This window comes from Somniosus microcephalus, chromosome 13 (genome assembly GCF_052327205.1).
Source record: "Somniosus microcephalus isolate GS21.2 chromosome 13, FLI_Smic_1.0, whole genome shotgun sequence".
Taxonomy (NCBI): Eukaryota; Metazoa; Chordata; class Chondrichthyes; order Squaliformes; family Somniosidae; genus Somniosus; species Somniosus microcephalus.
The window spans coordinates 23,657,268-23,673,469 of record NC_140999.1 but is presented as its reverse complement, the minus strand read 5'-3'; the positions used below and the strand labels follow the sequence as shown (position 1 = coordinate 23,673,469).

Below are 16,202 nucleotides of genomic sequence, written 5' to 3'. Positions count from 1 at the left end.
CACATCCTTCCTATAGTGTGGCGACCAGAACTGCACACTGTATTCCCTTTAAATTTGCTGCGCGGTATCTTCTGTAGCGGCAACAGCTGGTGAGCGGCCTGCGCGGGACCTCCCGATCATTGCACGGCCCTTAGGGGGAACGTTTTCTAGAAGGGATCCTGGCCTCGGGGTGGGGGGGGCCCTTCTGAATCCCAGCAAATTTACTTCCAGTTCGTAGGGCCATGAGTAGTACAGGTCTGAGTGCGACAAAAGAGCAAGAAAATGTCATCGATGGCACTGAAACACTGCGAAACTACTGCATCTCTGCAAACAATACTTCAAAGCCTTCAATCTCGTTACTGGTTTTTGCACCTGGAAGCAGCTGAGCTCCTTCAGGACCCACCGAGTCAATATTAAACATAATCGTTTAAAAGAAAGTTTTCAAGCCAGGTTACCCGAGACCCACCGTTTGCTTTTTTGCTGCATAGCTCCCAGCCCCATGTGAATTAGTGATTGTGCTGAACACCCACCTATTCATTTTATTGATTGAAATGGTAATGAGAACAGGATTACGGGCTCTGGGATACAACTGTTTCCAGCTCAAATAAGTGTAAGATAATTAGGTTAAATTGACCAAAAACAGATCAGTGTAGCTATATTTAGATAACAGCTCGGCCTACTGCCTGAAGGGCAGAATCCCTTTAGAGGTTATTAGCAACTGAATGGAGAATGCGTCACTGTGCCATCCAGTAATTGCAAAGTGTTCGCAGCCTGGGGTGCACATCCAACAGGTGTGACTTCATCTGAATTCTATTAAAATAATCAAGATTTCTACCCGAGAAATGACTGTGGACAGAGAATACCACATGAGCATGTTAAGGATCCGCCTGTTAATACATCACCAACAGTAATTTCAAAGCAATTCTTATTAGTATCTTAAGGGGAAAAAAGCAACAGAAGCTTTTAAAACATCGCCTGTACGATCATTACAAGATGGTGTTACATTATTTGTTAAAGGCCCAGTGCTGTCAGTTATTTATTGCTTGCAAGCAGCAGCTGTTTCTGACTGGGAGGCTGTTGCTGCAGTGTGTCTGAGGACAATAACCAGGGACTACACAGATCGACTCTGCTGTTACAAGGCTTCGTTTTGAACCGTCTCAAAGAAGATTGTCTTTTAGTGGGATGATTTTTTTTAAACCTTTATTTTAACAAAGTAGTTTAGTGAAACACACAACTTTTTCTGAGCTTGTACTTCAGCTATCATACCAACATTACATAGAAACATAGAAGATAGGAGCAGGAGTAGGCCATTCGGCCCTTCGAGCCTGCTCCGCCATTCAACGCGATCATGGCTGATCATCCAAACCCTAGCACCCGGTCCCTACACTGACAGCCATCCCACCCAAGCCCTATCCCCGTAACCCCACGTATTTAATCCCCCCCTAACACTAAGGGTGTTAGGATAGATCAATCGTCATATTTTTGCCACAGTGATTCTTATTTTTAATTTTGTCATCCCTACTTGTAACATGCACACATTGACATCACTTGAGGATTTGAAGCAGTTTTGAATTCGGGAATGCATACAAATCCATGAATAAGATTCAAACTATTATATATTATAAAAATAATAGGTAGAAGTGGAGTAAAAGCATCAACAGGCTCTGGGGCTGATAGTATGTATGCATCGTTCAAGCTTCAATCAGAACCCCGCGATGGTATAACTGCCTGGTTAACTCCCTTCTACCAATTCATTATTCTATATATTACCTCAGACCAGCCATAATCAATAGTATCATACATGGCCTAAAACAGAAGCCGCTTTTTGTCTGGTAGATTGGATTGAAAAGCAAATCAAGTCAACACAAACAGCTTTTATGCCACTCTTTTTTTAAATTCAGACCTGGCATCTTGTGAGTCGGCACCTGGTGCTGATGTTGTCAAATCCATTCTCTGTAGCCCCGAGCCAGACTAGCAGGTCCCAGTAAAGCTGCTGTTTTACACCTGGCTCCTGGGTGCCAGGATTCCAGAATCCTAATTAAAAGAATATAAAAGCAGTTAAAAGGGTTGCTATCTCATTTGCATCTTCTTGAAATATGATTGCTATTCATAGGCATGGACTACAAGTCTGCCGACAGTCTGCCGACACCAGGAACCGGCTTCACAATCACACATCACAGAAACCCCACAGTGCAGATAGAGGCCATTTCGGCCCATCGAGCCTGCACCGACACATATCCCACCCGATCCCCGTAACCCCTACATCAACACATATCCCACCCTATCCCCGTAACCCCACGTATTTAATCCCCCAACACTAAGGGCCAATTTATCATAGCCAATCAACCTAACCCGCAAATCTTATGGACATTGTGCTTCTGCTATTTGAATTCAAAGATCAATAGAAAAGCAGTTAGCGTATAATGGGTCTTGCTGTAAAGTATGGGCGTTTGGTTGTTAGTTAAGAACAGGGTCGGGCTTGGCCTTGACTAATCTGCCACATCTCGCCCTCGAGAGAGGCTTACAAATGAAGAATGGCTAATTGGGCTCCCATTGCAACCATACACAGTATGAAGAGGAGGAGGGAATACAAGTCGGGTGGGGAGTGAAAGGGAATATTTTTCTGCACACAGACAGCCAAGAAAGGAAAACAATCGTGCAGCTTAGTTGCTTGGCTGCGAGGAGCCAGTATAACTGGACAGCTCCTCTCCTCCATCCACATGTGTACCACGTACTCTCCGTGACTTGTGACGAGGGTTTTTGTGTATCATAGAATCATAGAAATTTACAGCACAGAAGGAGGCCGTCTGGCCCATCGTGTCTGTGCCAACCGACAAAGAGCTATCCACCCTAATCCCACTTTCCAGCAGGTTACGGCACGTCGAGTACATATCCAAGTACTTTTAAAATATGATGAGGGTTTCTGCCTCTACCACCCTTTCAGACAGTGAGTTCCAGACCCCCACCACCCTCTGGGTGAAAATATTTCTCCTCAACTTCCCTCTAAACATCCGACCAATTACTTTAAATCTATGCACCCTGGGTTTTGACCCTTCTGCCAAGGGAAATAGGTCTTTCCTATCCACTCTATCTAGGCCCCTCATAATTTTATACACCTCAATTAGGTCTCCCCTCAGCCTCCTCTGTTCCAAAGAAAACAACCCCAGCCTAACCAGTCTTTCCTCATAGCTAAAATTCCCCAGCCCAGGCAACATCCTCGTAAATCTCCCCTGCAACCCCCCCTAGTGCAATCAGATCCTTCCTGTAATGTGGTGACCAGAACTGCACGCAGTATTCTAGCTGCGGCCTAACTAGTGTTTTATACAGTTCAAGCATAACCTCCCTGCTCTTATATTCTATGCCTCGGCTAATAAAGGCAAGTATCCCGTATGCCTTCTTAACCACCTTATCTACCTGTCCTGGTACCTTCAGGGATCTGTGGACGTGCACTCCAAGGTCCCTCTGATCTTTTGCACTTCAGTGTCCTACCATTTATAATGATTTCCCTTGCCTTGTTAGCCCTCCCCAAATGCATTACCTCACACTTCTCCAGATTGAATTCCATTTGCCATTGCTCTGCCCACCTGACTAGTCCATTGATATCTTCCTGCAGTCTGCAGCCGCCTTCATTATCAACCACACAGCCAATTTTTGTATCATCTGCAAACTTCTTAATCGTACTTCCTATATTCAAGTCCAAATCATTGATATATACCACAAAAAGCAGAAGACCCAGTACTGAGCCCTGCGGAATCCCACTGGAAACAACCTTCCAGTCACAAAAACACCCTTCGACCATTATCCTTTTGTTTCCTGCCTCTGAGCCAATTTTGGATCAAACAAACTCTCTTTTAACCGGCACCTAAATATCCGGAAATCTCTCTTAACCGGCGAAATTCAGGAGTAGGTTCAAGTAAGTTTTACTATATATTAGTGGCCGTGCAACAGGGACTCCTGGAAAAAGTGCCGTGTAACCGGGGCTCCTGCACCTGTGGCCGTGTACGGGGCGCTCGTACCTTGGTAAGTATACCTCTTTGTAATCCGGACTTTTTGATCAACTGGTACCACGCCGGTGCCGGATAAGAGTTTCCTGTACTTTGCTTTGGATCCTATAGACTTTTACTTTTGTTACCAGTCTGCTATGTGGGACCTTATCAAAAGTAAATACTGTACCAGCTTGGTCACCTGTATCAGAGGGGGCGTGACAGTGGGGGGTGGGCGGGGGAACTCCCAGGGCTAGGGTTTTTCTTCCCCCCCCCCCCCCCCCCCCCAAGCCTAGGATCCACCGGGAGGCTGTACAGCAGATAATAGCCGGCATACTGACCAGTGGAAGTGGGGCCCAGGTCTGGGAGTTCAGGCTTGGGCCTTGAACAGCCACACCAGATGTACAGCAATGCAAAAGTTTACACTGTAAACAGGAAGAATCCTTTGGTTTGAAGTTATATTACATGAATATATCTTGACTTCATTTTGCTCATTAAAAGATCAGTAGACTAAAACAGACTCTTGAGTGAGGCTGAAAATGGTGGGATAACAAGTTGGTCTGTCCGCACCTGGAAAGGGAAAATACATTTTTATGGGTCAGGCAAGTGTCTGATATGTGTGGAAACCCATCTATGTTTGAGTCTCCCCAAATCAGGTTAGTGAGTAAGTGTTTCTGTTTGCCCAATATGGAGTTGCACACTCTCTCCCCATAGAGGGACACCTCACTTATCCAAGTTCAGAAAGGTTAGGCGCAAGTCAGCAAGAGCCCCATGCGTGCACAGGGGTGGAACTGGAGTTTAATCATCTAAAACTGCACAGTTTACCAGCTTAATGCTGCTTGTCCAGCCAGGGCCACCGTACACCTTAGGTTGTAAGGTTATCTGGAGTCAAGTGGGAGGAATGTCGGCCTCAGTGACGGGTCCACCCCTCCAGGTCCCTTTTATTGAGTCAGAGACTAGCAGATCAATCATCAATAGCATCCTGGGGCAGCGCATACCTGCCTGGCTCAGCTATCGCAGTCTGCCACGAGGGTAGACGTGGTTCCACTCTTCAATCTCCAGCGTATCGTTTTGGAGCCAACTCCGCCTCAGACACTTCTTACCTCAAAAAAGAGTCTAAATATGAAAGGCTAACCTATCTTTTCTCTGTGCAGATGCTGACAGCCCTGCTGTGTATCTGCAGCATTTTTTGTTTTTATTGCAAATTTCCAAAGATTTCAGCGTTTTTTCTTTGAAACTTTTAAGCCAGAGCATAGGTTTGATGTATATGAATGGTTGCTGCAAATGCAATTAACAGTGTTAGAAGAGGTACTAAGCACTATTGATATGCTAAGCACTCATGCTATTGTAGTAACTTACGTACATTAGTTCTTGTAAATAGGGACAGATGACATTATTGATAGCTATAGTTAAATTACCAGCGTGCACGTAGGAAGGATTTGTATTTTGAAACCAGGGCACAGTGGTGACATTTCTTGCATACCAATGGTTTATATTGTGTTCTATAAAGATTGATGCACACATTAATTTCTACTTGTACTACTTTTTATTTATTTCTACGACTATCTTTAACTGTAACAAAGACTAGTACACATCTGTAAACAGTGAAACACATCATGCACAATAAAGAGTGACAAGTGAGTTGCAGGTAGTTACAGTAATTACAGGGTTTTAATGCTCCTTTGGTTTACAATGCTGCCTGAACACTCAAGATTTGGATTATATGTATTATGTAGAATACGCCCAAGTTCTGTTTATAATTGTTGCCTCCCACCACTAAGTATTCTCCCTTAGTCAAGTGCATGTGATGGTTAAAAGCTGCCTTGTGTTGCTATTTTATCTGCTCGACTTTATCGGGTCTTCCCACTTTCCACTGATTTTCCTGGGCCCAGATTTAAAAAAATATATATTTATCTAGCACCTTTTAAAGGCAATTTACGGAGATAAAAGGGGGGGGGGAATGGGTGCTGAGTCAAAGAAGGACATAGTAGAAGGGTGACCAAAAGCTTGGAGGGTCTTGAAGGGAGATAGAAAGGCGGAGCATTTATGGGAGGGAATTCCAGAGAGTGGGGCCTAACCAGCTGAAGGCACAGCCTCCTATGGTGAACAGTGGGAGAGGGGGGGATGCACAAGAGGCTATAATCAGAGGAACAGAGATTTGGGGGACCCTGTAACACTAGCGAGAGAGAGACTTACATTGAGGAGGTTACGGAGATAGGGAGGGATGAAGCTATGAAGGGATTTAAACACCAGGGTGAGAATTTTAAATTTGAGACTCTGGGAGCCAATGTAGGTCTGAGTGAGCAGGATCTGGTGTGGGTTAGGATGTAAGCAGCAGAGATTTGTACGAGCTGAGATCTATGGAGGGTGGATGATGGAAGGCTGTTCAGGAGAACATTGGAGACATCTAGTCTGGAGGGGACAAGATGGATGAGGGTTTCAGCAGGGGACGGGCTGAGGTAGGTAATGTTATGGAGGTGGAAGTAGATGGTCTTTGTGACAGAGAGGATGCGAGGTTGGGGGCATGCTGTTCTGACCACAGCACAATCCCTGCAGTGACATTTTGATGTAAGCACGTAGATGCGCATGACAATTCACTGTAGTGATGTCATCAAATCAGTACTTCATGCATACGCAAGTGTCACAGTCAGCCTGTGCATACGCCATGTCCCAGGATCTACATTGAAGCTGGTCCCCGTGGAGGCTGTCTACATTTCAAACCCAACTGTGGGAGAGCAACACTGAGGTTGCTTTCCTGAGAGTTTACCAGTAACATAAAAGCATCTAAAGCCACAAATGTCTCCATGGTTATTTTCTGTTTGGTTGAGGCTGTGCCTGTCTTCCGTGTGGTGGGACTGTGTGGCCCGGCAACTTTTATTTCCTGAAGTGGAATGTATTGTACTGAGCAGCGCTCCGTCAACAGTACGGCAGAAACCAACCTCTGAATGGTTACGTGACTGGTCCAGTGTGTCTATCCCTCTATAACAACAGAAAATGCTGGAAAAACTCAGCAGGTCAGGCAACATCTGTGGAGAGAAATTTGAGTTGACGTTTCGGGTCGAACCCTTCTTCAAAACTGGAATGAAAAGAAAATAGATCGAAGGCAGGGCTGCGATCGGACAAGTGAACGAAACAAAAGAAGTAAAAGAGACAATAAAAGGTATTCGAAGCTAGACGAGATGGTAATAGGCTGAGATTAGGTGTGAAGTGTACTGGCAGGGCAAGAGATAGCTGCCAGGTGTGAGAGAGAAACAAAAGGAAAGGAACAGCACCTCATCTTCCGATTAGGCACTCTGCAGCCTTCCGGACTCAATATCGAGTTCAACAATTTTAGATCATAACCTCGGCCCCTATTACATTTTTTCTTGTATTTTTCCACTCCTTTTCCCCTCCCCCCCCCCCCCCCCCCCTTTTCCTTTTGTTTCTCTCACACCTGGCAGCTATCTCTTGCCCTGCCAGTACACTTCACACCTAATCTCAGCCTATTACCATCTCGTCTAGCTTCGAATACCTTTTATTGTCTCTTTTACTGCTTTTGTTTCTTTCACTTCTTTTGTCCGATCGCAGCCCTGCCTCCGATCTATTTTCTTTTCTTTCCAGTTTTGAAGAAGGGTTCAACCCGAAACGTCAACTCAAATTTCTCTCCACGGATGTTGCCTGACCTGCTGAGTTTTTCCAGCATTTTCTGTTGTTTCGGATTTCCAACATCTGCAGTATTTTGCTATCGTGTCCATCCCTCTCCCTGCTTGCAAACCAATCCAACTCTTCTGTCCTTCTTTGCCCTTCTGCTCAGAGTCTTTCCTTCATCTCGTAAGGCGTTTTAAGACAATTTTGTATGCGAGGAGAACTACGGAAATTTAAGCAGTCATTTCAGTACAGCTCCTTAACCAGGGTCAAACTTAGCTGACCGGCCTACAAGAAACATGGTCACCCACAATTTGTGGTATTTTATATTTTTACTATGGTATTACTCTGCTTTTTTTCTTTGAATTTGCTGCTAGTTGCCTGTTTTAACCTGCATTACAGAAATCAATTTTTGTTCTAACTCTGGCGTTGAAGCCTTCTGCAATTAATATTTAAAAAGAAACTGGCCACTGTCGTGCCGGTGAAAGCTGGAAACTCCGAACAAGCAGCAATTTCAAAATTTCAGCTCGTCCTGTTTATAAAAAAAAAAACAGCCAGATGCCAGTCCCAGCAACATCACGTGCATTTTAAGCAGGTTACTGTACTTGTATAATTTTATCTTTACACCTGTAATAGAGTTTTATTTTCAGAAGAAAATTACTGAGGCAACTAAAAGTAATTATGATCCTGTCTAGTATTGTGACCAGCTTTAGCATTTAATCTCTAGTGCAAAGTAAACCAGGAGTGAACCAAGACCAGGAGTGAAATAGAATCAAGCAAAGCAAGTCTCTTGAGATGGTATTTGGCTGTTTTTCAATCGGTGGGCTGCCCTTCCAGTTTAGGAGTCAGCTGTGGCTCAGTGGGTAGCACACTCGCCTCTGAGTCAGAAGGTTGTGGGTTCAAGTCCCACTCCAAGGACTTGAGTGCATAAAGCTAGGCTGACACTCCAGTGCAGTGCTGAGGGAGCACCACACTGTCGGAGGTGCCGTCTTTCGGATGAGATGTTAAACCGAGGTTCCGTCTGCCCCCTCAGGTGGACGTAAAAGATCCCATGGCACTATTTCGAAGAAGAGCAGGGGAGTTATCCCCGGTGTCCTGGCCAATATTTATCCCTCAACCAACATTACTAAAACAGATTATCTGGTCATTATTGTAGTGTATGTCTCCGTCTACCTTTAAGAAAACCATTGTATGTAACCGTTCACCTTTAAGAGAACTATTTTAGGTGTGGCACTACTTTGTTGGCTTCTGTATACTGTAATACCGACGGTGACCACACCGGTATATAAGTGCTGTGTCAGGATTATTTGGCAGATTCGCCCTGACCTTCGAATAGTAAAGTCCTGTTTTAAGTTACTCTTGGAGTCTGTGTATTAATTAACTAAACAACCCACAGACTTTACAATTATCACATTGCAGTTTGTGGGATCTTGCTGTGTGCAAATTGACTGCCGCGTTTCCTACATTACAACAGTGACTCCACTTCAAAAGTACATAATTGGCTGTAAAGCGCTTTGAGATATCTGGTGGTTGTGAAAGGTGCTATATAAATGCAAGTCTTTTTTCTAGTTGGCATGAAGAATCTTTTCTATTAGCGCTACCTGTGATCTGTTATTTACACTATCCACCATTACAATTCAGAGGTGTTAGCTAGATCAACAGAAGCCTGCTGGGTGGCTTCAGCTTTGAACTGGAGGAGTTCGGCTCTAGAAATCCCATCTTTGTTGAACTGGAACCAACTGAGTAATACTCCACTTAATTCTTTGAGCCAGTAAAATGTTAGAACTAAATTAGCTACTGGTTTTAGTTCACACACCTTCCTGTGACTGTTCTCAAGTAAACAGACTTCAATGAAAAAGAATATCCGGCACGGGGTATAAAACAGGCTGCCAATTTGCTACGAGCATGTTAACCGCTACTGGCAAAGACCAATTTCACCCCATATATCTTTATATTTCTTCACCATTTTTGTAATTTTTCCCTTTTAGGTCCCCTCTCCCCACTTTATTCCTCAATTGAGAGCGCTTGCTGCTGTTATCTTTGTGCTAACCTCCAGCGTGCACAAGGGTGGTGTGGATTCTTTACTTCCCCCTTTCTAACTTCCTTCTGAACCTGTGCTGAAACACTTCATGCCTACTCTGCACTCACCCAGAGGCTCGAGCTGAGATCAGCAATTCACCATATGAGGAATCTCAAATGATCATATCCACATCCTACCACTGACATGGTGGCTCAGTACACCAGTCCACTGGGCCGTGGAGCATTTACAGAGCAGAGTCATCAATATTCTGTATACTCATCAATATTCTGTATGAGAGAGAGCCCCAGGTGGGCAGAGGAAACGCTTCAAGGACACCCTCAAAACCTCCTTGAAAAAGTGTAACATCCCCACCGAAACCTGGGAATCCCTGGCCCAAGACCGCACAAAGTGGAGGAGAAGCATCTGGGAAGGCGCCGCACACCTCGAGTCTCTTCGCCGAGAGCAAGCAGAATCCAAGCACAAGGAGCGCACATCAACCCAAGCACCCCACCCACCCGCTCCTTCAACCACCGTCTGCCCCACCTGTGACAGAGACTGTAGGTCCCACATTGGACTCATCAGTCACCTGAGAACTCATTTTAATGTGGAAGCAAGTCATCCTCGGTTCCAAGGGACTGTCTAAGAAGATGATGATTCTGTATTGGTAAAGTGGACCATTAAGTGGAAAACACCAAGGTTTGCAGGCTTCTTACATTCTATGAGCTGATCACCAGCTCTTGAAAACAACAACAAATTGCCTTTATATAGCGTCTTTAACGTAGTAAAACATCCCAAGGTGCTTCACGGCAGCTTTATCAGAAAAAATTTGACATGAGCCACATAAAGAGAAATTAGGACAGGTCAAAGAAGTCGGTTTTAAGGAGCAACTTAGAGGAGAGAGAAGTAGAGAGGCGGAGAGGTTTATGGAGTGAATTCCAGAGCCCAGGCTGCGGACGGTGGAGCGACATAAGTCGGGGATGCACAAGAGGCCAGAACTGGGCGTAAAATGCTGGAAACACACAACTGGTCAGTCAGCATCTGCGGGGGGGGGGGGAGGGAATAGACAAGATAATGTGTCGGGTGCGGACCCTGTCTTTTTGCTCTTGAAAACGTGTTGATGTTTCATTAAGATTACCATCAAATTTGTGCAGTGCAGCACCCGCCCGAGACACACGACAGTGAGTTGTCCCTCCCCCCAGTCCCATTTTGAGAAGAGAAAGCTGATTAAGTAGCTGGCTGAAATCAATAAGCCTTTTTTTTTATTGATGCGTTCAATGTTAACTTTGGACTTTTATTCCTTTCCCTACAGAAAAACTGGAAACTCGCCGTCCAGTCGCTCATGAGTGCCTTGGGGAAGTGCTGAGGATCTTGCGGCAAGTCATCAACAAATATCCACTTCTCAATACTGTGGAAACACTGACTGCTGCAGGCACTTTGATTTCAAAAGTGAAAGGTATGAGGAGAGAGACACTCAACCGGTGTTAACCTAACATTCACAAAGTAACCCCTTGATTTTGAAGATAATGTGAATACTTAAAGGGGGAAAAAAAAATCGGGATATTCTAAGGGAAACATCATTGTTTGGGACCTGCCAAGCAAATCAAGTCAATCCTTCCAGTTGTTTCTTTTACCTCAGGGCAGGACACAGATGGAGCGCAGGTGGCACCTTTTTATATGCTAAGGTCAAGAGTTCAAATGCCACTGAATGAAAGGGTCAGGAATTTGTTAGCTTGCTGCAGGATTGAGGGTTATGTTTACTGTATAATTCAAGTTGGTTAGCAACCCGACAGTTACATTAGAGACACAAAATCGAGTGTTTGGGAGTTGTTTGAATTTGATGGGGTGCCTATCCATATTATCTGGCACTGTGCACTATGCAAGATGCCATGACACCATAACCCCACTAAATCAAGAGCAGAGTGGGATGAAATTTTGATCTGTGGCAATAATCCTGCAAAAAGCGTCTGTTGACAATATTTCAGGGCCTTTTTTCAACAATTTTAAATGGCTTTATTTAAAACCTGGCTTGTTCCGTTTCTCAATAGTCATTAATTTTAGTCTGTCTAAATATAACGACATACTGAGTATGGACAGTTGTCATTCAGCAGTATTATAAACAGATTCAAACGCTGCTAAATCCTTGTAATGACACTAATGGTTAGTCAAGAAAGCTGTCTGGGTCACTATAAAGTGCTTATTAACAAAATGACCTTTGCTGCACCTCAATCTATTTACGTACTTCTGTTAGAGTATATTAACATGCTATTATAAAATATATATAATGTTATGAAGTTGTTAATGTACAATAAGTTTATATTGTGCTCAACTAACGATATTCAGAGTGTGGTGCAATGATTTAATGCTTGAATTACTATCTTGTATTTAAATGTTCTACCAAGATTAGGAATTCTATGTAATGATTGAGTACAAATGGAATGGCGCTGTGCTGCAATCAAGAGTTGTGTATCAAGAATGAAGCTTCTGTTACCTTGATTACTTCTCAGCACAGAGCCCATTGCTTCAGTTGGGTATAAGAACATGTCTATTCCACAGCAAGTTCTGCTCACTCATCTTCCCTGTCCTTGCTGGCCAACATTAGCTGCAGGTACCCCAAAGCCTCCAATTTAAAATTCTCGCCCTTGAGTTTAAATCTTTCATTGGCCTTGTCCCTCCCGATCACTGTAACCTCCTCCAGCCTTAAACCTCTCCACAGAACTCTCTGTTCCTCCGACTCTGCCCTCTTGTGCATCCCCCCCCCCCCCTTCCTTTGCCCCACCTTTTGGACGTGCATTCAGTCGTCTAGACCTCGTGCTGTGAAATTCTCTCTCTAAGCCCCTCCGTCTTTCCAAATCCCCCTCCTCCTTTAAGGCCCTCCTTAAAATCCACCTTCTTGACCAAGCTTTTGGATGCCCTTAGCTAATGTCTCCTTTGGCTTGCCATCCATGTTTGTCTGATTATGCTTCTGTGAAATGTTTTGGGGTGTTTTTCTACATTAAAGACGCTATATAAATGCAAGTTTATTGTTATTGCTTATAGAACAATACCTTGGATGAATGATTTCGCTGCCATTCAGCACTTTCCATTCTCTGTATTGCATGAAAATGTCCCTATGCAACAGTATCACTACAGCAATAAGCAGGATGTTGGGCAGCATTAATTCTGGTATGAAACTTACTGCTTGCTGAGTTCATACTGTTTACTCTTGTCAAAAAAGGGCTTATTTGAGCTGTCAATAAAGCAGTGGGAGCAAATCACATTAGCTTACAATTGGAAATGATGATTTGACTGTCCTGGGCAAGGCTGAATAACAGGAAGTTAACACTAATCCCATAAAGCTCTATAAACACCTCCTCCCAGGATGGTAGGGTGCGGTGGCCATTGAACCATTGTTCCATACCACCTGTGCTGTTAAATAAGTTAGAGACATAAATAATTGTAGTGCCTCAACTAATCCTCACTGAACAGTAGTATATATCCTACAGCCATATGTTAGTCTAACTGTATGCACATCATCAACAAAATACAGAGTTAGTCCAGAATGAATCTAGCTTCTACTCCGCTCTGAAACCAGTCCACCGGTCTAAAGCCATGGGTATCCTACCCAAATGTATTATGCAGACATGAAAACCAATAAGTCTTCCTGTGAGACTTGTGCTGGTGCTTTGGGGCCTAGTCTCACACTGGAGGGAATCTTTAGGTGCTTTTACATTGCATGAGGCCCACACTAATGCCGCCCAGTTCCTGAAGCATAGGCCTCGCACGGCCAGTTCCAAGGCAAGTGGAAAACTGCCAGGATTCGCTCAGACTGTTGGGTGGACCCATTTTTAGTGCGTTTCCCATGGGAAACGGCCTCCTCAAGGAGCTTTGTCAGCTGGCTGTGCATCACTCTCGGTTCCCTGACCCAGCAGCACGAGCAGAATAAAAGAACACCTTTCGATCTCCTCACATGTCTCTAGGCAGCAGAGAATGCTGCCGTTCTCTGATAACACGTGTAAACTGAGATTGCTAGATTTTTGTTAGGCAAGGGTATTAAGGGTTACAGAACCAAGGTGGGTAGATGGAGTTAAGATACAGATCAGCCATGATCTAATGGAATGACAGAACAGGCTCAAGGGGCTGAATGGCCTCCTCCTGTTCTTATATTCCTAATGTGGCAAGTCTGCAGCCTGCATTGTAAACACCGGTACCTGGAGTGAGCTTGAATAAACTTGATAAGCCACTCTGATGAACCTATTCAACAAAACGAGCAGATTTACCTCACCGAATAAAAAATAATGACCCAAAATTTGCGATCGGAGGCTTCCCGCAAAAAAGCTACGAATTACCTGGTGGCCCGGGAGGTATGGAGACTCGCTCCTGGGCGCCTCCGGGTACACGCGGGGAGAGGCTCCCGTATCCCAGGGGCGCATGCGGTTTGCCAGTAAAAGAAGGGAATCCCCATTCATATTTATTGGAGTTCTGTACGAAACTCCCATAAGTATGAATGGGGATCACTTAAGAACATAACATAAGAAATAGGAGCAGGAATAGGCCACTTGGCCCCTCGAGCCTGCTCCGCCATTCAATAAGATCATGGCTGATTTTGGGCTCAAAGCCACTTCCCCACCCGCTCCCCATAACCCTTCACTCCCTTATCTTGCAAAAATCTGTCTATCTCCACCTTAAATGTATTTAATGATCCACGGCTCTCTGGGGCAGGGAATTCCACAGATTTACGACCCTCTGAGGGAAGACATTCCTCCTCATCTCAGTTCTAAAAGGGCGACCCTTTATTCTGAAACTATGCCCCCGAGTTCTAGATTTTCCCCATAAGGGGAAACATCCTCTCTACATCTACCTTGTCAAGCACCCCTCAGTATCTTATATGTTTCAACAAGATCACCTCTCATTCTTCTAAATTCCAATGAGTATAGGCCCAACCTGCTCAGCCTTTCTTCATAAGCCAACCCCCTCATCTTGGGAATCAACCGAGTGAATTCTCTCTGAAATGCCTCCAATGAAAGTATATCCTTCTTCCTTAAATAAGGAGACCAAAACTGTACGCAGTACTCCAGGTGTGGTCTCACCAATACCTTGTACAGTTGTAGCAGGACTTCCCTGCTTTGATACTCCAACCCCCTTGCAATAAAGGCCAACATTCCAGTTGCCAATTACTTGCTGTACCTGCGTGCTGACTTTTTGTGTTTCATGCACAAGGACCCCCAGGTCCCTCTGAACTGTAGCGTTTTGTAATCTCTCCGTTTAAATAATAATTTGCTTTTTTATTTTTCCTGCCAAAGTGGATAAGTAAGTGGGTAGAGATTTGGCAGATGGAATACAATACTGGAAAGTGTGAGGTTATGCACTTTGGCAGGAAAAATCGTAGAGCAAGTTATTATCTTAATGGCAAGAAACTGGAAAGTACTGAAGTACAAAGGGATCTGGGGGTCCTGGTGCACGAAACTCAAAAGGTTAGTATGCAGGTGCAGCAAGTGATGAAGAAGGCCAATGGAATGTTGGCTTTTATTGCTAGTGGGATAGAATATAAAAACAGGGCGGTATTGCTGCAGTTGTACAAGGTATTGGTGAGACCGCACCTGGAATACTGCATACAGTTTTGGTGTCCATACTTAAGAAAAGACATACTTGCTCTCGAGTCAGTACAAAGAAGGTTCACTCGGTTAATCCCGGGGATGAGGGGGTTGACATATGAGGAGAGGTTGAGTAAATTGGGACTCTACTCATTGGAGTTCAGAAGAATGAGAGGCGATCTTATTGAAACATATAAGATTGTGAAGGGGCTTGATCGGGTGGATGCGGTGAGGATGTTCCCAATGATGGGTGAAACTAGAACTAGGGGGCATAATCTTAGAATAAGGGGCTGCTCTTTCAAAACTGAGATGAGGAGGAACTTCTTCACTCAGAGGGTAGTAGGTCTGTGGAATTTGCTGCCCCAGAAAGCTGTAGAAGCTACATCATTAAATAAGTTTAAAACAGAAATAGTTTCCTAGAAGTAAAGGGAATTAAGGGTTATGGGGAGCGGGCAGGAAATTGGACATGAGTCTAGGTTCGGAATGGTCATGGCCCTGTGGGTAGTGGAGTGGGCCCAGGGGCCGTGTAGCCTGGTTCTGTTCCGACTGTGTTCTAATTCTGTGTTAGATTTCAGGAGATGGTTCTATTCCTGTTCCTGGCTGGGGTGGAGATTGCCTTTTACAGAAGGTAAGTACTGTAGAAAATATAGGGACAGAGTGATCTCCTGGACGAGTTTCGATCGCCTAGATGGGTCGGAGAGGAATTTCCAAGATTTTTTTCTCCCAAATTGGCCATTGGGTTTTTTATCTGGTTTTTCACCTCTCCCGGGAGATCACATGGGTTCGGGTGGGATGGAGAGTGATAGTAGATTTGAGGTTAGGATCAGATCAGCCATGATCTTATTGAATGGTGAAGCAGGCTCGAGGGGCCGATTGGCTTCTATTTCTTATGTTCTCACACTTTCCCACATTATACTCCATCTGCCAAATGTTTGCCCACTCACTTAGCCTTTGCAGATTCTTTGAGTCCTCTGTCGGAAAAATACATGAACACATGAAATAATTTTTTAAATTACCTATTTAAAA

The 16,202-nt window shown here is 44.4% G+C and overlaps 1 protein-coding gene across 3 annotated transcripts in view; it reads left to right on the top strand.

Moving 5' to 3' along the window:
* LOC147108131 (rho GTPase-activating protein 45-like) overlaps positions 1–16,202 on the top strand; it is a 245,525-nt gene that overhangs the window by 141,054 nt on the left and 88,269 nt on the right. For all 3 annotated transcript variants that reach the window (XM_086004625.1, XM_086004624.1, XM_086004626.1), the window contains one exon: positions 10,916–11,059. In XM_086004625.1, coding sequence (XP_085860751.1) covers positions 10,916–11,059 — 144 coding nt within the window. The remainder of the gene's footprint in view (positions 1–10,915; positions 11,060–16,202) is intronic.